The sequence below is a fragment of the Megascapheus bottae genome, chromosome 33, assembly GCF_031878675.1.
Source record: "Megascapheus bottae isolate mThoBot1 chromosome 33, mThoBot2.hap1, whole genome shotgun sequence".
Lineage (NCBI taxonomy): Eukaryota > Metazoa > Chordata > Mammalia > Rodentia > Geomyidae > Megascapheus > Megascapheus bottae.
Window position 1 is genome coordinate 6,278,529 of NC_143541.1, and position 24,827 is coordinate 6,303,355.

The 24,827-nt window shown below is 51.8% G+C and overlaps 1 protein-coding gene across 1 annotated transcript in view; it reads left to right on the forward strand.

The window, feature by feature from the left end:
• Slc6a11 (solute carrier family 6 member 11) overlaps nucleotides 1-24,827 on the forward strand; it is a 70,444-nt gene that overhangs the window by 29,089 nt on the left and 16,528 nt on the right. Inside the window, exon 6 of the mRNA XM_090324018.1 lies at nucleotides 10,554-10,688. Coding sequence (XP_090180144.1) covers nucleotides 10,554-10,688 — 135 coding nt within the window. The remainder of the gene's footprint in view (nucleotides 1-10,553; nucleotides 10,689-24,827) is intronic.

Sequence of the window (24,827 nt, forward strand, 5' to 3'; positions counted from 1 at the left end):
AGTTCTAGGCGTGTCCTAGACACACGGATGTCCGTAAGGCTTGGTCAGTGGGCAGCCTGTGGAGTAGGGGAGTAGTGAGGCAGCTAGGAGATGGCTGAGGTCAGAAATGGAAGACGTGTGTGCCTGCAAGAGTCCTCTAGTGTCCTCCCGACACTTTGCACTGGAGCTGGGGTGGCAGTGCAAGCCCGCATGCTTGGCTTTTTCTGTGGAGCTGGAGTCTTGTGAGCTGTTGCCTGAAACTGTGGTCATCCACATCTCTGCCTCGTGCATAGCCACCATGTCCAGCTTCATTTTTCATGCTAGGGCTTGAACCCAGGGCCGTGTGCATCAAAGTATTATTTTAATGTCATTTTAATTTCAGCTGAAATTCAGAGAAAAGCCATGGTCATGTAAACAGAGGAAGAGCCATACTGTTTCGCTGAGTACTTTACACACTGATGCTACTTCAGAAAACTGTGTCGCGTGTGTCAGGGACACAGCTGGAAGAGAGAGCCAGGCTGGAGAGGTGGCCAGAGCTCCGTGTGGCCAGTAAGGTCTCGAGAGCCTTTGGAAGGGACAGCCGGGAGAGATGCTGTGACTTCCTTTCTGCGAAGGGCCCTGGCGCGTGGTGTGGGGCTGTGGCAGTGGCCATGGATATTGTTCAAGATGTCCTAGATTGAGTATGTCGCTGGAACTTTCTGATCTGATGTAACCTGATACTATTCTGGTGACACAACAAATTGCCTTTTTAAATTTGTTTTTTTGCCAGTCCCAGAGACTGAACTCAGAGCCCAGGCACCGTCCCTGAGCTGCTTTTACTCAACGCTAATACTCTGCCACATGAGCCACAGCGCCACTTCCGGCCTTTTCTGTTTATGTCGTTCTGAGGAATCAAACCTAAGGCTTTGTGCATGCTAGGCAAGCACTCTACCACTAAGTCACATTCCCAGCCAAGAAATTCATAAGTTGTCCCTAATTGTTTCAATTTGCTTTATATTATCCCATCTCATTACTGCCTGTTTATATGACTTTGCGTAGTATGATCTTTTAAAGACATCCACGATATTAAAAAAAAACTTACTGATATATAAACTTAATTATTCTACACTATTACCAACGAGGTCCCAAGCTGAGCTATAGAGGTGATAATAGAGTGCTATGGCCCTTGTCCCTTACCTTTTGGCACAGGACTCCACACAGCTGTCACCTGCAGGACTTTCTGATTGCAGAGGTGATCAGGTGAGCCATTGCTGTGCTTTACATGGGGTTTGCCCCAAGTCCGGCCCCCAGTATGGTGATGTGGAGTCGGGGGTGAGGTATTGACGTCACTGGGAAAGGGATGGGGTGAGATCAATCTCCCCATCTTCCCGGGTTGTCATGTGAACACTCCCTCCAGTGATTATGCTGACCTGGCCTCATGACTGTGGAGGCCAGGAAGTTGAAGAGTGTAATGCCTGCCCTCCAGTGAGAGTCTTCTTGCTATGTCCTGACGTGCCAAAGGTCACAGCATGGAGAGACGGGGCCCAATCTCAGGACCCCTGCTAGTCCTGGCCACCTCTAACTGCCATTAACCTATGATCTGGGGGATTGTGCTTCCATCCCCTGAACTTTCAGGGGACGTGTGGAAACCATAGGGTGGTACGAGCTCCGACTTCTAGGAAACAGCTTAGCAATCTGTTCACGGCAGTCACGTCTGTGAGAGCTAGAGGGCAGGCTTGCTCTGGTGCCAGCATGCAATCTGGTGCATGATACATTCCAGTCAATGCTGGATGCATGATTGATTGATTACTATTGATTAAAAGGATGCAGGAGGAAATGAACTCGTGAAAGAGACTAAAAGTAAGAAAATAAGGAAAGCCTAATGAAGTAAAACATACCTACAGAGAGATAGGCTAAGGGCCAGCACTAATTAGCCATTAAGCTAGGCTGGAAAGGGCCTTGTGTCCTCTGGGATGGTGGCTGAGTAGAGAGGTGGGGGCAGAAGACAGATGGCCTCTGAGGCAAGAGCAGCAGGTGACCATGGCCTCCTCCTGCTAGAGATGAAGCAGCCTTCAGGGGAGTGAACTACAGCCAGGCTACGTAGCCTGGGCAGAAGCCATGTGGTTTGGGAACCCTCAGGAAAGGCCCAGGAGACCCCGATGCGTGCCGCCTGTCTCTGAGGAGAGAGGTGCTTCCGGGGGTCCGTCGTGCTTTGCCCCCTGGCTGCCGCTGTGGTCTGAGCGTTGCCCTTCCCCTCAGAACCATTTCGTACGTGTGCCTACCAGAGAGCACGGGGGCCGGGGTGCTGTTTCTCATCCACAACATCTCCCCTGCTGGTGAATGCACACCAGGGAGCGTGTACACTAGTGACACCCTGGCTGCCATGGTGACACCACCATCTGGCCCAAGGAGATGGATGGGCTGAAGTTATCGTTAGCCGAGGTACTGGGTGTGCATGGCGGCGGTAAGTACCAGCTCCAATGCACGTGTGGCAAGGCTCAGCATGGGCTAGTTATATCGCTTGGTTCTTTTCTGGAGTTGTTTTCATTTTTTTGTGGCCTTTATAGAGATGCTTAGTAAAAAAAAAAATCAGTAGCATTGAATCCCCAGCTAATCTTAATTCACCATGAAATAGGCTTAAACATTAGCCTCCTCTGGTCGTGATTTTTTTTTTTTGGATAGTCTGTGGTCGAGGATTTAAACGGACCTCAGCCTTCTTACTGAGCAGGCTTGCTATTTGCATATCGTGTCGCCCTGGCACCCCAGAGCTCTGTTCTCTCAGGATGATTTTCACCAGGCCAAAGTGTGTCCAGCATCCTGGCTGTGATGAATTCGTTCACAGAACGTGCTGTCGGTCAGAACTCCAGAGCAGCAGGGGCTTCTGTTCCAGTCAGTCCACTCGCCCTGGAGGACGAGATCCTGGCTCATTGATCTGCTCCAGCCTGCTCTCAGAACCCACACGGGACCTGGCCTCAGTGGGCTCAGTAAATGGCTGACACACAAACTCCGGAATGGGGAGGCTGGAATGAGAACACAGGCCTTCTCCACCAGTGGTCGCTTGCAGGCACATGGGACTGTGTCCTGGTGACTCACTTGTTCTCACTGGACTATCAAGGTCTGGATTTTGTTTGTTCATTTTTTGCCACGTGAAGGTCTTTAGAATAAAGCTCATGAAGGTGAGGCCCTTGCCTTGATAGACACAGGAAAGCAATAGCCAGGTTTATAAGCAGCTGCTGCTGTTTGGAGTTTGAACATCCCTAAGGGCTCATGTGTCGAAGGCTTGGATGCCAGCCTGTCTCGGCCTGGGAGGTGGTGGAAACTTTGCAGTGTGGGGCCTAGAGGGCTTTTCCTATCTCTGCCTTTGTTTCCAGCTGTCATGTGATAAGGGAGTCTCCTCTGTCACATATGATGTACCAGGTTGCCACAGGCCCATAGCACAGGCCTCTGAAACCAGGAGCCAAAGGAAAGCTTTCTTCCTCTTAATTTGTTCATGTAGGGCATTTTGTCACAGTGTCAGAAGGCTGACTCAGGCAGCCAAGTGTATTCCAGTGTCTAATGACATACAGCTCAATAAGAGGAGGAAGGCAGCTGCTGTTTACCAAAGGCTGACATGCCGGGAGCCTGGTGGACTCCTGAGTCCTCATGCTTGCTGCGTGGAACTGTGAGCCACATTCTGTAGGATAAGAATGAAAAGTTCAAAGGGATGGAGTTATTAATCCACACTGCGCTATTATTCCCACTTTACAGAAAACAGCACTGGGACCTAGAATGGCAATTATTTGCCAAAAGTGAGTCATGTGCACGGAAGGTACCGGAAGCTAGATTTGAACTTGAGTTCCCCGAGGCCTGGGTCTGCTGTCGTTGCTCAGCCCGCCGTAGGATTGCTATAGGAGGAAGGTTCGCTTGGCCTGGCTGGCCTGTGCTGAAGCAGGGAGAGGAAAACGGTGGCCTCGTTCTGAGGATCAGCACGTATTTGGTTGTTAGAGAAGGAGGAAAGGAGCTGGTGAGGGAAGGATGGGATGAAAGCAGTTCTGCAGGCAGGAACCCAGGAAGACATGCTGCGGGCGGATGAGTGTGGGACTTGAAATCCCCAGGGCTACACTGTGGCTGGGGTCAGGCTGTGGAATGAGACAGTCTGCCTTTATCTGGCTGGTACAACCGTGGCCAAGACTTAACTTACAGATACCTGAATTCCTGATTCCTCTGTGAAATGGACGTTATAATAACATCTTTATGTGGCTGGTGTCAGGACCCTGGAGAGCTCCATGGCCTGCAGGCCTCCCCAGAAGGACTGCAGGTGACAGTGCTGTGTTGTAAGAAACCAAGATTAACCCCAGACAGTGTCACCCCCTCCCTCCCTCCCCTGAAAATGCGCTCTTCACTGCAAACACAGAAGGAAGATTTCTAGAAGGATGATTTTGGTGATGGATGGGGGCGTCAGATCCCATCGGAGGCATTCCATGTCTCCTGGAGTGGTGCCAGCTCACCATTAGTGATTTCCCAGGACCTGTAACTCTTACGTGCTCAAAGACAGAGCCCAACCTAGACCCAGCGCCATCAGAACTTGATGGCGCTGTTCTGTCTGTGTGCACTTTTGTGGTCACCTGGGTTCACGTACTTCAAGTTCACCACTCTGGTTCATGGTTTCTCCTCACATGTTACCTATCGGGAAGCGTGCTGGTTCATGGAAGGTATTAAGTAAATAACACAAAGAAATGTATACAGAGGTAGGAAATGGTTGAGAACTTAATGAGGTCTAAGAGTGGTAGAAGTCTGGGTTTGTGACCCCTGTCTGTGTAGAATGCTACCCAGAGAGGGTGTGGAACTTGCCCAGGCTGCCCCACCCCAGAGGGTCTGCTGGCCCTGTGCTCCTGGATTCTTGCTCCCAGCCTCCCTCCTTTCCAAATGCCCTTTAGCAACACCCTGCTTTTGAGTGGATCCCACCATCTCGAACAGGCCGCCCTCCTTCAACTCTTGTGGCATTTTCAATGACCAGACAGCCTCCCCTGCTATGAAGTAGGAGGAAAACACCCCCACAATTCACGTATTGGGATGCAAATGAGCAATTAGAGTCAATTAAGACAGGATACGGCATAATTACCACCAATTGTGCTAACCTTTATATTCAGAAAGACTTGACCTGCTGAAAGGGAGCAGGGTGTCTGAGAAGTCTGACAGATGAGCCCTCCCCCCCCCCCCCCACGAATGCCCTATCCCAGATCCCAGCTGCCCTGGAAGCAGGCTAGGGTAGCCATGTTTGACCTTACCTTGTGAGAGACCTTACTGGGGCCATCCCAAGTAGAATGCCTGAGTCTCAGACACCTTTTCCCTATTCCAGAAATATCCTGGGTCCCCAAGAGGTCCTGGACTTTGCCAGGAAGCTCCATGATCATGCACTTCCCAGCTCTAGACTATGGTCAGACCAAGTCCCCTGGGCCACCCGTACATGTCAGTGCACCTCTAACAACTGGATTCCATGTCTGGAGTGTGTGGAAGTCACAGGGCCCCAGATTTGCATGAACCTCTGCATCCCAGCCCGGGCCCCACTCTGCCTGCTGCTTGGCGTTGTCACACCAGAAACTATGGGGTGAGCACATCTTTATAGGTCACAAGGGACCCCATGATCATACCGGCAGGGCTGTGAGTACAGGGCATGTGAGATGCGAGGTGGTGAGCACGGGATGGAGGCCAGAGAGCTCAGGGCTCACCTCAGACACATGCTCTGAGCCCCCAGTGTGGCTCTTAGGAAGAGGCCACAGCCGTGGTGGGACAGGAAGTTCACACTGCCCCTCTGAGCTTTGGGGATCAGCGTGGATGAGGGGAGACAGCTTCCCAGAACCGGGCAGGGAGTCTGGAGCGCTGTGGGTGGCCGTGGAGCTGGCGATACACTTGGTGGACAAAGAAAGGCTGGGAAAAGGCAGGGGACCGGATGAGCCTGGCATGTCCCCAGCTGCAAGGGACCTGGTGGCTGGGGGAAGGGTGGAGACGGGCCAAGCCCCACAGCGTGTGCATGCGGGCACAGCCAGGGTCTGATTCCAGGGCTGTCGACCCAGAGGCCAGCACTCTCGTGACCTGCTGCCAAGACTCGGAAGAGTAGAGAAGAGCCAGGCTAGGTTAGAGTCTGAAGCTTGGGGTGCAGTGTAGAGAGCATGAGGCTGTCACTGGCCAGAGAGAAAGAGGATTGCAGGGGTTGGGGTACGGGTGTAAATTCAGAGTATAATTGGGGGGTCCAGCTACATCTGATAGAGGTGAAATTTGGGGACAGCTGAGGAAAGAGGCCTATGTGACTCCAAATTGGGCCTACAGGTGACAGCTTGGGGACAAGTCCTTTGCCCCTTTCTATGTTCTTGCCTGGTTTTATCTGCTCCAGTTTGTCCTTATTCTTCGACTGTTTATCCTCCAACCCACTTATACAGGCCCCTCCTCACTTTTTCTGTGCTTGCAGCCTCCTTTTCTCAGGTGACCTTGCATGGGAGATATTGCATGTGTGTACGCACACACTTGGCATGTCTCCCTTGGGGAGAAAACCTGGGTCTGGAGCCAAGAGTTTGGCTTACTGGTAGAGTGCTTGCCTAGCATGCATGAAGACCCAGATTCAATTCCTTGGTACCACATACATAGAAAAAAGCTCAAGTGGCAGACCACTAGCCTTGAGAAAAAAACAAAGCCCAAGGACAGTCAGTGCTCAGTCCCTGAGTTCAAGCCCCAGGACTGGCATAAAAAAAAAGTAAAAAGAAAGAAAGAAAATAAAAACCTGGGTCTTACATTCCATTGACTGGCAAGAGATACTGAAAATGGATTCCTGAAGCATGCACCAGATGGAAGGTAACAGGCAGATGGACTTATTCCCAGCTAATGGTGCAGGCTGCCTGGTGTATGGTGGGCCCTGAGTTTGTCTCCAGGCTCAGCTGCAAAGAATGCCATGATCAATGAGTGATGTCTGGCGAGAGCTCAGGACAGGAGGGTTGGGTGGCAGCATGCATACCAGTTATGGGCCATCTCTTGATGATCATATCTGTATGTCCTTGGCAGTCTGTGCGTGTCCTCAGGGAAAGTCAAGGATGATGTTCAAGTGTCTGGTGTGGCCAAGGGAAGAATCCTCAAGAGGGATTTTAGAGAGCTGGGAAAGCAAGGGGAACTGTATTCTCCGTATATTTTGATAGCCCAGCTTGTGTGGGTTGCATATTAAAGCCTTCACATGTCTTTTGTACCCTGACTTAAGACTTACAAATGGTCTTTTGGAGGCAATGCCTGCCTGCTTGCCTGCCTGCCTACCTCCCAGCCAGCCAGCAGTTTCATTTTGGTAGTCAAACTCATCTGCACTATGGGCTTCAGACAGTTCAGTTGAATGTTATATTTCCTTTATAGTTTTATAAAAGGGATCTTCTAAATGTCTGTTTAGAACTCGGGTCAATAAGTTGTTTCAGAATCATCCTTGGCCATTTAGGATCTGTGTGGTAATGTAATTTGCATAAGCTGCCCTCTCAGGGGATGAGCATGGGAGGGTGGGGGCTCCTGGAGCTAAGCTGCCAAAGCAGTGCACACCTGGCACAGCTTGGCTCCTGGCATTGTGGATAATTCACCTCTGTCGACAGCAGAGACAAATGGAAGCTCCTTCGTGAGAGTCTCATCCCGACATTCACAGACCTGAGCCAGCTGATTGGAGGCCTCCATTTTGGAGGAAAAGGATCAAGAATGTATTTGAAGATGGACAGGAGATGACGTGGGGGAAGCTATGGGAAAGAGGCTTCATGCATATGCACAAGAGCTACATACATGGGGCTACATGTGTGTATGAGGGCTACCTGTATGTATATGAAGGCTACATAGCTTTGTCATTGGACACATGACCTTGGACTTGGGCAAACCTTCTGTGCCTTTCCTGTGACTGGCCACCATTCATTATCTGGGTGACCTTGGGCAAGCTCTGGCCTTTCTGGTGTGTAACGAGATAACAGATGTCTTCTCAGGAAGAGCTGATGCCTGTAGCCACCAGGTACGTGACTGTGTCTGGCAGTGGTGCCTTGCCCATGTCCCGAATGCACACTCATCTCCATGGGCTAGTACCGGGGCACTGGAGAAGCACTTCCTGCCTGTTCTCACAGTGAGCTGCTTTGTCTCTCTGTTCCACCATCCTGTAACCATCCCTTCCCTGGTTATGTGATGGGTTATCTACCTGGAAGTCTCTTGCAGCACAATTTCCCATCCTTATTTATTCATACAGGGCAGAGCTTTTGTTACTAAACTGATTTGTGTATTTGATTAAGTAGATGAATGAGTGGAAGGATGGACGGATGGCTGATGATTATGAGTGGATGGATGATGGACGGATGGATGGTGAATGGTTGGATGAGGACTTGATGATAGGTGGATGATGGATAAATGGCTGGATAGGTTGAGGAATGGATGGGTAGATGGATTATAAGTGGATGAATGATGGATGGATGGTGGATGAGTAAATGGTTGATAGATGGATGGATGGCTAGATGGATCGATGGATTGATGGATGGAAGGATGAAGGAAAGAACTAGACCAACCTTGGCTTGAAGAGGAATGAGACAGGAAGCCAGGACACAGGCTGTGCTTTCTTGGGAATCTGAGTCTGAAGTTTGCCTGCATCTGTGTGTGTGTGTGGGGGGGGTGTGCGCACGTGTGTGTGTGCGTGTGTTTGCACGTGGGGTGGAGAGGTCCTCAGCTATCGTCAGATCCTCAGAAGTGTCTCTGACCCCTGAAGGTTGGTAAATTGCAGATCTCAAGAGACACTCCTGGGACAGAACTGAGTGACTGCAGGAGAGAGGGAGGCCAAGGAGGCTAAATATCAAACCTGGGAGGAACGGAGTCCCGCAGGGCCCTGGGGTGGGTGTGTGGCCAGCTCCAGGCCCCACCCAGACCTGGGGTCCCCCGTGGTGTGCAGGCTTTGCTGGGTCCCTCCCGCCTGCACTCCTGCAGGAAGTTCCAGGAAAGCTTTCTGTCTCGTTGTGTTGTACCTGGTCTGAGCTGACCATTGCAAACAGTACCCAGGCCCAGTGAGGCCACACAAAGCCTCAGATCTGTCACCCCAACGCTGGTCCTTCCTGCCCCAAACTGGTGTCTCCTGCCTCTCCTCCCTTCTGCCCTCCCTCTTGCCCTCTTCCTTCCTTTCACCTCCCCTCCCCTCCCTTCTTTCCTCCTCTGTCCCATTCTGTCCTTGGTTATAAGAACTTGGTTCTAGTGAGAATAGTATTTTTCAAAATACTGACTTTGGCCCATTGCTGAATTGTGAAATGGATTTTCAAAGTGCTGATGGGCTCTGCATGAAACCTCGCAGTGGAGGGGGCCCGGCAGTATCCACGCATGGCACACACGCTAGAGGCTCTGAGGCAGGGCCCCACCACCTGTCCTGTGTTGTCACGTGTTTCCTTCTGTGGGCCCTGGGACAAAGCACTGGACAAGCACCTGTTGCAGGCCCTCGGCAGGGGCAAACCCAGGGGGGAAGGATCCCCACTGTCCCTCCTCTTCTAGTTTTTTTTATCTCATGTGATTGTAGCACAGAACCTCACCATGAGGTCTGCTCTCTTAATAAATGTTTAATTGTACAATGTTTCTGTTGACTCTGGGAACAGAGTTGCCTGAAAAAGGCAACAAAGTCTGGTGGCCGTTTCTGGAGCATATTTATGGCAACTTTATGCCTGTTGATTAACAACTGATTTCCCCCCACCTGCTTCAGGCTTTTAAATGCTTTGATCTGACTATTTTCAGTCCCTGGTGTAAGTGAAATCCCGGGGGGCTATGGTTAAAAGCACTTGACAGGCCACCCTCGCAAGGTGAGAATTCCATTGCACATCCATGGATAGAAATACGAACTTTCTTCTCGTCATACTCCCTCGATGAGATGTACTGAGATGTGTTCAGCATCACAGGCAATCTAGAAAGGCTTGAGAGCAGCAGAGGGTGGGCAGGGATTCTATGCAGACACTCTGCCATCTTGTATAAGTGACCTGAGCACCTGCAGGTTGTGTTGTCCATATGAGAGATGGGGTGGGATGGGAGAGATGGGGAGAGATGGGGAGGGATAGGGAGGGATGGAGAGAGATGGGGAGGGATGGGGACGGGGCGGGGATTGGAACCAGTCCCTAAGAGCTACAAGGAAGAACAGATACAGACAGTGGGTGTGCAGGTATGATAAAATGCCAGGCAGCCTTATAAAAAGGGACAGTCCGCTTGCTGTGTGCTGCAGTGAGCATGATCTTGAGGATACGGGGCTAAGTGAAATGAGCCCAGCACTGTCACGACATCCTGGTCCTTTCCTCCTCTCCCCAGTTCTGTCATTGTGCCCCTCTAGGTCCTTTCCCCTCCTCTCCTGGTACCATTATCACATCCTGGTCTCTCCTTTTTTTGCCAGTCCTGGGACTTGAACTCAGGGCCTGGGCACTGTCCTTGGACTTTTTCCTCAAGCCTAGAGCTCCACCACTCGAGCCATAGCACCACTTCTAGCTTTCTTTCCCCCTGTGTATGTGGTACTGAGGAATCGAACCTGGGTCTTTGAGCATACTAGGCAAGCACTCTACCATTAGGCCAAACTCCCGGCCCCTGATCCCTCCTTCTTTCCTGGGCAGGTGGTCTACGTCACGGCAACCTTTCCCTACGTCATGCTGCTCATCCTGCTGATCCGGGGTGTCACGTTGCCGGGGGCCTCAGAGGGCATCAAGTTCTACCTGTACCCGGACCTCTCCCGCCTCTCCGACCCACAGGTAAGGGGCGCTTGCCTGCTACACAGTGACATCACCGTCACTGCAGTTCCCTGCCACTGCTACCAAGGCCCAAAGGCCAGCTAAGCAGGGGCCTGTGGCCACCTTATAGGATAACGTGTCTCGAGTGAATGTGTAGGAAAGAAAATCAGAACACAATTAGCAGAGCAATGTCGTAACCCAGCCCCAGCAGTGGCTGTGAGAACGCTCTGGGGCCAGAAGCCATTCAGATCCTGAACTATTCCCATATACATAAAGAACCATCCTTTGCATAAACACAAAACTCATTTGTTCCACAGATACCTTATACCATTGTCCATTCATCCTTTTGGACATGAAGCAGAGTCTCCAGGTGTGGGCTGCCCACCTGCAGTGAGGTGTGGAATACATGCTGCATTCTAGGTGTCTAGGCTCCAGCCCCAGGCCTTTGGTGATTTCAGCACAGCACGGGTGTGAATGGCTTTGGTGGCAGCTGTACTGTAATATGCAAGTGTCTGATTTCTTCCACTCACCAGAACATGGCCTGTTGAGCACTCTTCAGCTGGGGATTTGTTAAAACCACCAATGTTTCGCTCTTACTCCACATCGGAGACCTCTGCAGTGTGCCTCAGAGAGGAGAAGGTTGCTTGTGGCTTCCTGTAGGAAAAAAAAACCCAGAATTTGAGTGACAGGTTCATCTATTTGTCCTGTGATGGTGCCCGGGTGTTCTGAGCAGGGGATAGTATTTATGGGTACCCAGTAGTGAGCCCAGGACATGAAACAAGAAATGGAAATGGACATCTCACCAGCCAAGCCCAAGGGTGCTCAGAGACTCTGTGTGTGGGGGGGGAGTGTTAGAAGACCCCTGTGCCCCGCCCAGCACAACCAGAGCAAAGTCTCGAGTGCCTGCTAGGGGTCAGAATGTATTCAGGGCCCCCAGGTAATCACCCTGTGAGGAATCAGAAGCATTTGCACAGTCAAGGAAGCGCCTGTTTTTCAATTAAAACAAATATAGATAGCTCCCAAGCAGCCCGTGTATCATTTTCAATTCGAAGGTGAAGCTCCCTAGAAAATCCCACCCCACCTTTGGGTGGAACTGTTGAAGCACAGGCTGTGGGTGTGGCCCACTTGGGCCTTATTGCAGTCATTGGCTTGCCAGTGGGGAGATGTATGCTCATTTTTGTCTCAGTCATGCCTGCAGCCCAAGGTACCTGTGTGCCCGTGTGGCATCCTGAGTGCAGACAGAATCCCCAGGAAGAAGGACATTAGCTCCTGGCCCTGGGCCTGGCTAAGGGCAGCCTACAGCAGCAGGCTCTCAGCTGAAGAAGCAGCCTTGGCAAACCTGTCCCCCGACCCCTGTTCTGGTACTGCCTTAGGTCTGTGCTTCCCACCTCGCCCCAGAGCAGGCTTCCTCTCCTCTCCTCTGCTCATGCACTGCTTTCTCCTGGTCCTGAATGTAACTACTTCCGAGTGTCCAGCACCGGTCCATCATCAGCTGACCTGGGTGCCTGTGACCAAGTAGACCCCAGGCCCCTGGAGATTTTGTTTCTGTGGGTCTGAGAGGGCACTTGGGCATCTTTGTTCTTCAGAGGTGGTTCTGATGATGAGAAAAGGTAGAGGGACAGTCAGGTGGCAGGCGGGCAGGCAGAGAGCAGTGAGGCCAGTCAGTTCAACATTCACAGTTTCCATCCTGATCATTCTGTTTCTGTCCAGTCCCCACCATCTCTGTCCTTTCGGGCGGGTACATAGCTGTAAGGCTGTTCCATGGGGCAGCTTCTTGGAGCAGTTGAGACCACACTGACCTGAGAGGTGGGATGCAGGCTCTCCTAGTGGCACCATCAATCCTGACCTTGGACACATCTTTTTCTTCCCCCTCTGTGCCTCAGTTTCCCTTCGATGACTTAGAAGGACTGGATCCCATGAGTGCTTTTCGTTGTGGGCGCAGTGTCTCAGGTTTTTCCATGACTACAAACCATAGCCTAGAACCCACCATCAGTGCTCTGGCTGTGCTCCTGGGACATGGTGGCTTGGGTATGCTGAAGGAGGGGAGAGTGAGCCCCTCCCCAGCCGTGCCGGTCCCTCCAACCTGTGCTGGACCCTGGAGGCTGTCCCTACCACCTTGGTTTGCCCCAAGGCTAACATGCCCACCCTTACCAAAGCACTTTTCCACCTCAGATTTGGTGCCCAGCCCAGAGTTTGGCACATAGTAGGGGTCCAGAAACACTACTAGTGCCCCTCATTTTGGCCTGGAACTCACTAGCTCTGAGCAGGACCCATTGGGGCCCCACAGTGTGAACTCAGAACCAAGAACCGTTATTGTGGATCCAGTAAATTAAGTTTCTCGTCAAGAACTTGAAGTGACACAGCAGCTCGCGCTCTTTGTGGCTCCTTAATTTGCATTCCGTGGCCTGTTATAACTTTCTAAACATCTATTTGTCCTCACTGTCAGCCCTGTGTTCTCTCTGAAGTGTGAAGTGCTCCAGTCCATTTCTTTTCCCTCATTTTTCCCCCCTCTTTCTGTCTTTTCAGTCTTTGGGAAGCCAAGGGGATCTTGCAAGAAATCACATTGTCCCTGACCCAGATCCCGGCCGCTCTCCCCTCCTTTGTGTTTCAAGTGTGTGTTTTCAGGGCAGGAACAGAAAGGCCTGTCACAGATCCAAATCCTAGGGTCCACTTTCCCAGGACGCCACACACCAGTTCCCCGAGCCTCTGACCGGGGCCTCTGACCGGAGCCTCTGACCGGAGGACCAGAGCCCCACACGGACATGGCCAACTTCTGAGGCTGGGGTACACCTCAGGTGTAGACGCCCTCCTCCCCACCCCACCAGGGGGACAGGTCAGGGGAAATGGGAAAGCAGTACCAAAGTTCACCCTCCTTCCCCACGGAGCCTGGCAGACCCAGCTGTGAGATTGCTGCCACCTGCTGGAAACCCCAGCTCTGGGCAACTAGACTTCTTGCCAGAATGGCCCTGGGGACTGGCTGACACCAGATTTGCCTTTGAAACTATTGCAACCCCTAGAACTGAACCACCACCCCAAGGTTTGTTTGATTTGATGGGCGAGTTGCTGGTCACTAGTGTTGGGTGCCAGGCACAAGGATATGACATGGTTCTTTTCTACGTTCCCTCCCCTTCTTTCTTTCCCCATCCCTTCCCCTTCTCTCATCCTCTTCCCTTCCCTCCCTTTCCCTTCCTTGCGTCTCCCCTCGCTCCTTTCACATACTGGGAACTGGACTCAACTTGAGCCACACCTCCTGCCCTTTTGTGTTTCACACGGCATCATTGCGTTAACTTTGCCCAGACCAACCTCAAACCACAATCCTACTATCTCTATCTCCAGAAGATCTAAGAGTACAGGAATGTGCCACCATACCCAACCCTCGTATGGGGCTCTTGACTTCACAGAGACACAGTGATTAGGGATAGTTTGCCAGGTAAGTGCCTTCTGGTCTGCGGGTGAGACCCTTGGGTTTCACTTGTTCAGCCTCACGCTACTGAGCAAGAGTGACTGACCTGTGCCCGACTCCAGCCGCTTTGCCAGGATTCCAGCAAGTATTTCTGGAGCCCCTGCTCTTGGCCAGGCTGTACTTCTAAAGGCATCCACAACAGTGTCCCCAGAGGCCACTCTAGCTGGGCGTTAGTTGCTCAGGGAGAGGATGGTGTGACACCAGCTTTTGGGGCTACGATGTGGCTGCTTGTCCATTCATATATTTTGGTTTTTGAGCAGTTTCAGAAAAATGAGCAGAAAGAGAAGAGCTCTCAGCATTCCCTCCCTATCATTGCTACAGACCTGCATATATCATGGCAGCGGGGTAGGGGGGGGGGCAGCAGACCGGGGAGCCAAGGCTGAAACCTTGTTACTAACTGAAGGCCACAGTGCACCGCCACTCGTGGTTCTGTGGGTTTTCACGAACACAGGGTGAGCCATGTTCCCTTCAGATGCTCTCCATCTTCTTCCTGTCTCCATAGCTGAGATGTTGCTGGAATGTCACGCGGATAGAGCCAGGCTTCCATTTCACTGGGAGGTCCCAGCCCATCTGCTGTCACGCCAGAGGTAGCGGTAACAGCATAACAGTGTCCCTGTGTGCTCTCCCCGACCCCGGCCCAGGCTGAGCCCACCTTTAACCTGCCCAAACCCCATCTGTATGGTAGCACCTTCCCCTCCCCAGGAGTGCTCTGTATACGGGGATGCTGAGGAGCCCAGGAGACAAAAACTATGATCTATCTGAAAAAGCCACAAGAGCCCTGGGTGGCCCAGAGATGTAGAGGGTCGAGGCTGGACTAATCCATCCATGCAGGGCCATCTACCCCTCACACCCACTGCTGGGGGCATCATCCATGAGTTCCCCCAAGAACTGCTCACCCTTTCAAATGATGTCTTTCTTTAAGTAGAATCAAAGTTGGCTTCAAGCTGTCTGTGACCACAGGTGGCCGCCATGTTGCCAGAGAGCATAGGTTGAGCACATGATTATCATGGCAAAAAATTCAGTTGGACAGTAGTGATTTTAGGAGAAGAAGAGGATTCTCAAAGCAGATCCCGGATGACAGGACACACCCCAACTCTGTGTCTACTCCCCTAGCTTTGCCTCTTCTGCAGCAGAAAACGCCCCAAGGCTCCACTTTCCCTTCAGGTCCACGTGCCCACCACCAACCATGAGTTTAGCTGCTCTTTAATCCCAGCCTATCATAATCTCAGAGCCCATAGTTCTGTTTTAAAGTGTGAGATCTGCTGCCTGTTCCCTGTTGTTTTTGTTTCTTTCTATAGGATTCATTTGCTTCTTGTTGAAGTGTATCTTCAGTAGTTTCTCCAGGAAAGTCTGGAGAAAACAAAGCCCCTATTCTGTGTATGTCGAAAGACATCTATTTTCACAGTCCCCTGTATTTTACCGTCTCAGTGAGTATTATTTTAGTGGGGATTCCAGGATGGTAATTTTTTTTTGTAAGTCTCGAGGTTTGATCTCAGGGCCTGAGCACTGTCCTTGGGCTTTCTCGAGGCTAGAGCTCTACCACTTGAACCACAGCACCAATTTTAGCTTCCCCCCCCCCCCATGTATATGGTACAGTCTTTGTGTATGCTAGGCAAGCACTCTACTACCACTAGGCCACACTCCTGGCCTGGTAACTTTTTTTTTTAAGTTACATTTTCAACTTAGGTTTCCACATGGCTGGAGCCAGCACCTCTACACTGAATCCTGAGCTAAAAGCTGGGGTTCTCCGGCCTCCACGCTCTTTGTAGTAACCACACTGGCGTTCTAGTAGTCCCTGGAGCTGGAATCTTAACCGTAATCATAGGAAGGAACTATAATTCTCTTTGCTCCAATAGGTCCACAGGCTGTTCCTCCTTCTCCTCCTCCTCTTCCTCCTCTCCCTCCTCTTCTTCCTCCTCCTCCTCCTCCTCCTCCTCCTCCTCCTCCTCTTCCTTCTCTTCCTCATCCTCCTTCTCCTCCTTCTCAATTTTCAGCTTTCTGTCATTTCTAACACCTGGAAATTTTTTCCTTTGTTTTCTGCTTCTCCCATAAAAGTATGTTTCACCCTTGGCATTTGCTTCTCTTTACCTGCTGAACTTGACGATTCTGTATCGATTGCCCAAGTAGCTAATTGATACCAAGTAAGCAAACCCATCCCTGGCGCATCCGGCAGAGCTCGTCTTTACTAACCAAGTCATGTCTTAGGCGGTTCTTTATGCTGACAGGAATTCCTCTAAGGAGTTGCATGTCTGAGTGACTATTCTTTAAAACATTCTTTGGGGAAAAAGGATCCAGAGAAAAGATACTATTTATTTATATATGGCATGTGTGCATGTTTGTTGTATATGTGTGTGTGTGTTGGTTTTTTGGTCTTGTGTTGTTTTATTTTTGCCAGGGCCAGGATTTGAACTCAGGGCCTACGCTTGCTTGGCCTTCCTGCTTGGTCTGCCTTACCATTTGAGGGCTCTTCCCCTCGTCTGGCTCTCTGCTGGTTATTCTGGAGATAGAGTCTCATAGACCTTTCTTCCTAGTCTCTGGATCGCAGCCTCCTGAGTTGCAAGGATCACAGATGTGAGCACTGGTGTTTTAATATGACGAATCATCTGAAAGGGAGCGAGTGAATGTCCATACGCGAAGGCTTCTCAGGGGCACAGTAGGCAATGTGAGGAATGTTACCTGGAGCAAGCCCAGGATGAGCCCCTTGGGTCCAGGCACCCCTCCGTCGCCACTCATGGTCCAGACGCAGACGGCCGCTTTCCCAGGTCCGGTCCGTCTTCCTCGGTAGCGGCAGCTTACGTGCTGCACAGTGACACTGGTGACGGAAGGTGACCATCTCCCTGCTCCTGCCAGGACCTGGGTTCTGTGACCATGGCTGGAAGAGGTGCCGGTGGAAAGTTCCCGAAGAAGCACAACACATGGGCAAATGTGAGCCCACTTGTGCCTTGTGCCTCTCCTCTCCCCATCCCTGCACCAGGCTCTGCTCACCCAGAAGGGACCTGGAGATCTGCTCCGGTGAATCTGTACTCTAGGTGCTGGTTTCAGGAGTCAGGATGGGTGGCTAGGCTGGGCAGCCATGTCAGGGACATCGTTAGATAGCCATGGAAACTGGGGGCTTGTGAGTGGGTGCTCCCTGCCCAGATGAGACCCCAAGACAGCAGGGGGAGCTGCGGGCCCACTGGGGAGACCCAGCATAGCTATAAACAACAGACATCTCTGCAGGTGCTTTGTGTTCATCAACTCAAGCTTGTGTCTGTGGAGGTAAACTGAGGAAAGCCATGCCCCGCCCAAGCCAGTGTTAAGACTGACTCAAATGAGTGAATTCCCTTCATCTCTTGATTTCTTTTTTCTTTTCTTTTTTTCCAGACCTTGAACTCAGGGCCTGGGCACTGTCCTTTGACACTTTTTGTTCAAGGCTAGTGCTCTGCCACTTGCGCCATAGTGCTACTTCCAGCTTTTTCTGTATATGTGGTACTGAGGAATCGAACCTAGGGCTTCGTGCATGCTACACGAGCAATCTACCACCAAGCCACGCTCCCAGGCCCTTGATTTCTCTTTGAAGTGACTGCTCTCTGCCCCATGCCATGGGCAAGAGGAGGCATTGTGGCTGCCATGTCTCCCATCTGACTCCCCGGAGCAGTGGCCCCCTGTTTTTCCTTCCTTCCAGGCCCAGCTGTGGTCAGGAGCACAGCCAGGAGCGTGCAGGAGCCGAGGGCACCACCGCCCTCATCCCCAGACTGTGCACACTGCACGGGCTGCTCTGGTGTTGAGGAAGGCTGTCACCGCTCCCCTGCAGAGGAGCAGGGGCTGGTGTGAAGCAGGTGGCGAGCTGGCCTTGCACACTGACATGGCTGACAGGGACAGAGAACAGACAAAAGACAAGCAGGCCACCGACAGCTGAGCAACAAGGTCGATGGAAGGGCTGGGGTGGGGGTGCCTGCTCACCATCACAGTGGGGTGACAGCAGTCCCCGTGAAGGTGAAGGAAGGGCCCCAGGGTGTGACCTCTTTCCACATGAGAAGTCAGACAGCTGGAAGGCCAGCGTGGCAGGAGCCCTGTGGTGGCGGGCAGTTTCAAACGTGAGCTGGGCTGCTCCAGACCTCTGGGTGCTGCATGTCAGATTAGTCTGGTGCTGAATGCAAATATTTGGCAAATGCAAGGTATGTGTGCCCCAGACATGGACAGGCTCCACACCCTCAGGAATCTGGGGGAGCAATCACTCATGTACCTGGCTCCTGCACAGTTGCTGCACTGTTTCATACACAGAACCTGAACGGCTCTGGATTCAAGTATCCAAGGGGAACCAGTGGATAGCCAGAGAGCTGATACCCACAAACCACGGGAGTAGATTCAAGTAGAATTTTAACTGTCCTCACACACATGTACCTGTACATGTAACACACATACACACACACACACACACACACACATACACACACACACACACACACACAATATGACGGTGTCCACTTGATTTAGCCATCCTATCCAGTACAGATATTTCATACATCCTATTGTACATTTTTTTTTTTGTCAGTTGCGGGGCCTGAACTCTGGGCCTGGGTGCTGGCCCTGAGCTCTTCACCTCAAGGCTAGCATTCTACCATTATGAGCCACAGCACCACTTCCGGTTTTCTGGTGGTTAATTGTAGATAAGTCTCCCGGTCTTTCATATCCAGGCTGGCTTTGAACCATGATCCACAGATCTCAGCCTCTTGAGTAGCTAGGATTACAGACAGGTGTGAGTCACCAGTATAATTTTTATTCATCTATTAGAAGTAAAAATGAACAATCAAGGACATATTCAGAAAGGAAACCAGGGTATGGGGGCTGGGCAGAAGAAGCCTCCCCCTTATTGCCGGAGCCACTACTTAGGCCTCTGGATTTGGGGTGCAGGTAGAAGGGGGCCCCATGGACACTGCTCTTCCTCTGGCTGCCCAGGTCCCCCGAGGAGGCTCCTGGCCAGGAATGTGTGTGTGCTTCCATTTGCTGTCAGAATTCTATTCAGAGCAGATAAGAAGCATCTTCCTGTAGCCCTGCTGGTGTCACCATGACCACTTTCCTATTTGGAAATATGGAGGAGGTTCTAGCCAAAGACATGGAGATAACTAGTGAGCCACCGGTCTGTATGTTCTACAGAGTTCAAATAGTCCTGGACTGCCCCTGCCCAGCTCAGCCCTGGGTTTGAGACGCATTCCTCCTGGGCCACACCAGACCGCCCCCCCTTTCCTGACCACTGAGCCTTTGTCCTTGGCTTTGCTGATCTCTGTCCTGGAAGTTCTTCTATTTCCAGCCTCATGGGCCAATGAAGATGAAAGGCCCATGGAGAATATGCATCTCCAACCAAAGCACATGTTCCCTTCTCTTTACATAAAGGTCCAGGCTACATGTGTGAGCTGTTATTTGTCCTAGGAGGTAGAAATATAAACGCTGAGGTATTGCACTGTCCATATTCAAAGACTTCTCCAGAAGGACCAAGTGGCCCCAGAACACACCCTTTCTGGGAATCCGGGCTGGTTGTTGTCTCTCGGGCCAGCTTTGGCTGGTAGGTAATGGTCCTCTGTCGTCAGAGCTGGACTGAGGGCAGGAGTTCTCTGGTTGGTTAGCAGTGTCTGCCATGGCAGGATCGGGTAGCAGGCTACATTTTTCTCCACCTCCCTTAGCAATTCAGTTTCCATCTTTTACAGACTTAGAAAATGAGGCTAGGAGATAAGAAAAAAACCTTAGGTAGAACCCACAGGGACTAGAGGAGCAAGCTGGAATAGAGGCCAGGGGTCCTGCTCTCAGTTCAGCAAGGTCCCCACTTGGCCTGGTGGTTGAGCTCTATGTGAGCCTTAACAGCTCTTCCCTGGGGGCTGGAGGCTGGGCAGCAGCCATTCCTCAGCCAGTGTCTTTCTGAGTGCTCGCACGTGTGCCAGGCAGTGTGTGCAGGGCTGGATGGCGGCGACAGAACCAGTTCAACTCCCATCTCGTAGAGAGCGTCCATCAGAGCTGGGTAGATAACACACAGTGAGCGTGGCATGACTGAAGATCATTTATCTGTCTCTGGGCAGACACCAAGGAGTCTCTGCTCTCCGGTTGGTATGGGCAGAGGTTGGGGTTTCATCTCTAAGCTTGTTTGGCTCACATGGGAGAATGAGCAGGCGTGAGGCTTAGCTTGGGAGCTGAAGCCTGGCCTGGCATTGCCCACACAGTGAGGTTTCTGCAGCCCTACTCCTGGTGCCAGCTTAGGACCTCCCTGCCTCAGTGGCTCCCAGCCATGGCTGGGTTAAGACTCTGTCCCAGGGTTATTTGGAAACAGGTGGGGCCACTGAGCTGCTCTGACTCGGGCCCCTCAGCCCTTCGAGAGTGGGAGCCAGAGGGGCAGGACAGCTGCCAGTAAAGTTTCACCCAGCAGGCGGTGCCGTGCAGAATACCAACATGCCCAGCTAACAGAGGAGCCCAGGGCCCCCGGTCTTTTCCTGTCACCCCACCGAGCATCTTGCTAGGTGGGGCTCCGAAGGCTCCTGCTGTATGGTGGGGGTAGGCATGCACACACACCCCCCCCGCCCCGGGATTCTGCCAAGTATGGCCCCAAGGTCATTACCACCGGCCCAGCGCCAGCAGCCACCCATCCACAGTCTCGTTCTCTGCCTGGGACACGGCCATCCAGCCTCCCGGGCAAAGGCCCAGCCACCGTACTCCCCAAACCCTGCTGCGCACAAAGGGGTCACCAAGGTCAGCCTGCACACCCAAACTCTCCTGCACAGAGCTGACCGCCCCCGCCGCCCATGGCAGAGCCCTTCGGCCCACTGACATTTTACTGGCAGGGCCCCCAGGAAGCCCAGGGCCGGCTGCCCAGGGAAGGGCTTGGCACCTCAGAGAAAGGCAACAGAGCATGTTTCCAGGGGGGCATCCCAGCCCCTTCCCACCACCGGTCCCCCTAACTGCCTGCCTGCATTAGCATTTAAATGTCCCCAAAGTGTCTCCCCCCCAACCAAGGCTGCTGGCAGGGGTGGGGGAGCGCCCGAATCCTCCTCCAGCCCCCCCCCCCCTACACTCATAATGGCCGTACTGTATTGAGCAGCTTCTGTATGTGGCATTAGCCAAGGAAGGGAGCCAGGGCGCCTAGCAACCCCGAGAGGGCTGAGAAAGAGGTGGGAAGGAAGTGATTTTCATGTAATTATTCACTTGGACAGAAGCCCTTGTCAGGTACCCACTGGAAACACAGCTGTTTTATTCTTCTCTTAACCTACTTTTAATCTTGTGAGAATCCTTCCCAACTTTAAAAAAAAAAAAAAAGGTGAAAAGAATGCACTTAACTCATGTCATTTTCTGCCAGGTCATGTAAGTTATGCTTTTGTTTCAATCTAAGGCTGTGCCTACAAAATGTGTGTGTGTGTGTGTGTGTGTGTGTGTGTGTGTGTGTGTGTGTGTGTGTGTGTGTGTGTGTGAAGTTAAAGAGAAGATAAGACTTTGGGTCTTGAGTTCAAGGAGGGCTACCACGCTCTGTCCTGGCCCCTCAGAACCAAAAGCCACGTGTCCTGTGCGCTGTTAGGTTTGAATCTAGGCTCCTGGCTGGGGACTGGGAATCGAGACTCTCAGCTCTTCCCACTCACCCATCACTAAGGCCTGCACCCTGGGCCCGGCTTGCAGGGGATAGGTGCCAGCAACCTGACTGCCTCCCCAGTGGAGAGGGGGGCTGGAAGCAGAGCTTGGATGTCACAGAAGCGTCAGCCACTGGAAGTCCAAGATTAAGGAGGTTTTTCATTCGGGGGGGCAAACAAGTTGAGGTTTAGAGAGGTGAAGAGACCCACCTAGAAGTTTAGAGCAGGTAGATGGAGAAACAAGGCTCTGACCTGTGTTCAGTGACCCCATGCAGGAGCTGTGTGGCTCAGAAAGTGGCATCTATGAAAGCACATTTCTTCCCAGGAGCAGGCCAGGACCATGGGAAGTTCCAAGATGCACTTGTTCCCAAGGTGAGGCTAATGCATGCGGTCATCACAGCTAAGTGGAGAGGACTGGTTTACTCTGCCATGACAGCGAGGGTGAAGGGGGCAGTGCCCACAGCCCCTGCGGTCCCAGGCTGTGGCAAGGCTAGCCAATGTGGTACAGGTGACCACTGTCACCTCTCCTTGCAGTTCCATGCCTTCAGGGAGGACACACTCACGAGCCTCTGCCACGGACCTCGGGACTCAGTGCAGCCCACCCCAAGGAGCAGCTGGGGTGCCAGGCTCCTGCAGTGCCAGCCTCAGCTGCCAGGTGCAGCTCTGATGTCTTGTCTCAGAGACACCCTGCAGCTGTGTTGATCTTTGTGGCACCTGGGTCGATACTCTACCACTTGAGCCATGCCCCTAGGCCTCTCATGCGTTTTTTGTTGTCGTTGTTTTGCTGTAGTTATTTTGGCCTCATATTTTCCCAGAACGGCCTTGGATTATAATCCTCCTAAGTCTGCCTTCTAAGTAGCTGGGATTACAGATACACATCACAGGATTTGATCTCCTACCAGTGCTGCTCTGGGTATCCTTCACTGCCTCCATTACCTGAGAAAAGAGCGCGCCTCCTTTTCCAGCTCACACTCCTCCACACAACCTGGCCCTGCGCACAGGACATTGTCAGATGATGTCTCTCTGTCCCTGCTGGTTGTCTGTCTCTCCTGCTGGAGTGTAGACTCCAAGAAGGAAGGAGTTGAATGAAGGGTGAGCCTGGGATGTGGAATCAATCAGTGCATGTTTACTTGTTCGTTTGTTGGTTTTCCTATGCTGTTTCTTTTTGGTGGCTTGTTGTGGTTATGCACCTGCAGGTATCTGTGTGAGGTTGTCCGCCACCCCCCCCCGCCCCTGTGAGGGGCTTCTGTGGCTCAGGCCCCACACTGCAGTGCCGTGATGTTTGATGAAGTTGGATTCTGTTTGGATGGTGTCTCTGCAGAAAGGCTGACATAACACAGATTTTCCTAAATATGGAGAGGAGAAGAGCAAGAGCAGTGGGAAAGTTTGGGATCTGGAGTCAGCAAGACGTTAAGTGATTACTAAAATCCTAGTGTCTTTTTTTTAAGCCTCTGTCTTCAGCCCAGACTTCCAGAGTCATCTCTGGAGCCTCCTCCGTGTCCTGGCCTTCTGGCGCCGTGTCCCACACTTGCCTCCTCTAGATTAATGCTTACCATCCCCCTTACTGCCACCCCACCCCGCCCCCTCCCCACTACCCTTCACCTCCTTAATTCACAGCTGGACTAGCTGACAAGCCCCCCCCCACACCCTGCCATTGTTACTCACATCTGGAGAGCGTAGCCCACACTAATCTTTTTAACTCTACTCTCCAGTGCTATTCTTTTCAGAATCAAGGACAGGATAGATAAAGAAAAAAAATAATTTCTTATAGCGTTCCCACACAAACAGATTGATGTGGACAGTAAAACCAACCACCTGCCAGCAGCTGCTGGGGCATACATGGTGAATGCTGTGTGGCCAGGTGGGGCCCAAACAGCAACCACCAGGAGACTGCCAGGAGGCCCTGCGGTGGTGTGGGTGAAGGGCAAGAGAAGGGGAAGAGGAAGGGAAAGAGGGAGGGGAAGGGGAAGGAGGGACTCCAGGCTGAGCTCCGGGAATCCCAGGAGATGGGAACACACCTCGCCTTAGCTTCATAGGGATCTTCGTGGGGAGCAGCCGGGGGCAGAGCTGTCTGAGGACAGCAGACGTTGTCTGTGTGGGATGTGGGTTTTGGCAGAATCTGGGTCCTGGGACCTGGGAGCGTGAACCAGCTGAGGCTGCCCTCCGGGAGGGCTGGGCGTTAAAGAGAAAGTTCTAGAGGCAGAATCCAAACTTGAATCAGAGACACTAGAGGAAGAGACATAAAAGTAGAAGAAGAGAATAAGGCCATGTGTGCAGCCGTCGTTTTTGTAACTATACAAGAGGGACCCTAGAACAAGGCTGGAACCTCTACCCCAATGCCTCCATTCCTCTACAAAACAAAGGCTCCTCAAAAACTCCACAGGAGCAGCAAAAGAGGGATATGGTCAGATCTCACACTCAGCTACCATAAGAGAAAGTATCCCAGGCTGGGCACGATGTCTCACACCTATAATCCAAGCTACTTTCGGTGCAGAGATCAGGGGATTGCAGCTCAAACGCAGCCCAAGCATAAAAGTTTTGGAAACTCCATCTCAGCCAATGGCTAGTGCAGTGGGGTATGCCCATTGTCCCAGCCATGGAGGAAGAACAAGTAGAAAAATCATAGCCCAGGCTGGCTCGAGCATAAAGAGCCCCTACCTCAACAACAACCAAAGGAAAAAAAAGTTCAATCTCTGGTACTGCCAAGATGGATGGATGGATGGATTGGTAGGTGTGTAGGTAGGTGGGTAGATGGGTAGATGTGTAGATGGATGGGTCCGTGGGTAGATGGATGGATGGATGGATGGATGGATGGATGGATGGGTCGATGGGTGGATAGGAGAAGCATTGTGAGAATAGTGATGGATGCATTCTACAACAGAGATAAACACAAGACACTTCAAAGCCAGCTAAAGGAGATTCAGAAGCAGGTGGTAGATGGATGCTACAAGACCAAGAGTAGACATGTAATCATTGCACAAAAAACAGATTTAAGGAGACCACAGGAAGGATGACTTACAAGAGAAATGTAATTAATGCTACAAGGAAATGTAACTAATTAAAAATAGAAGTGAATAATGATCATTATCAGATACAAATGAACAAGGAGACGAT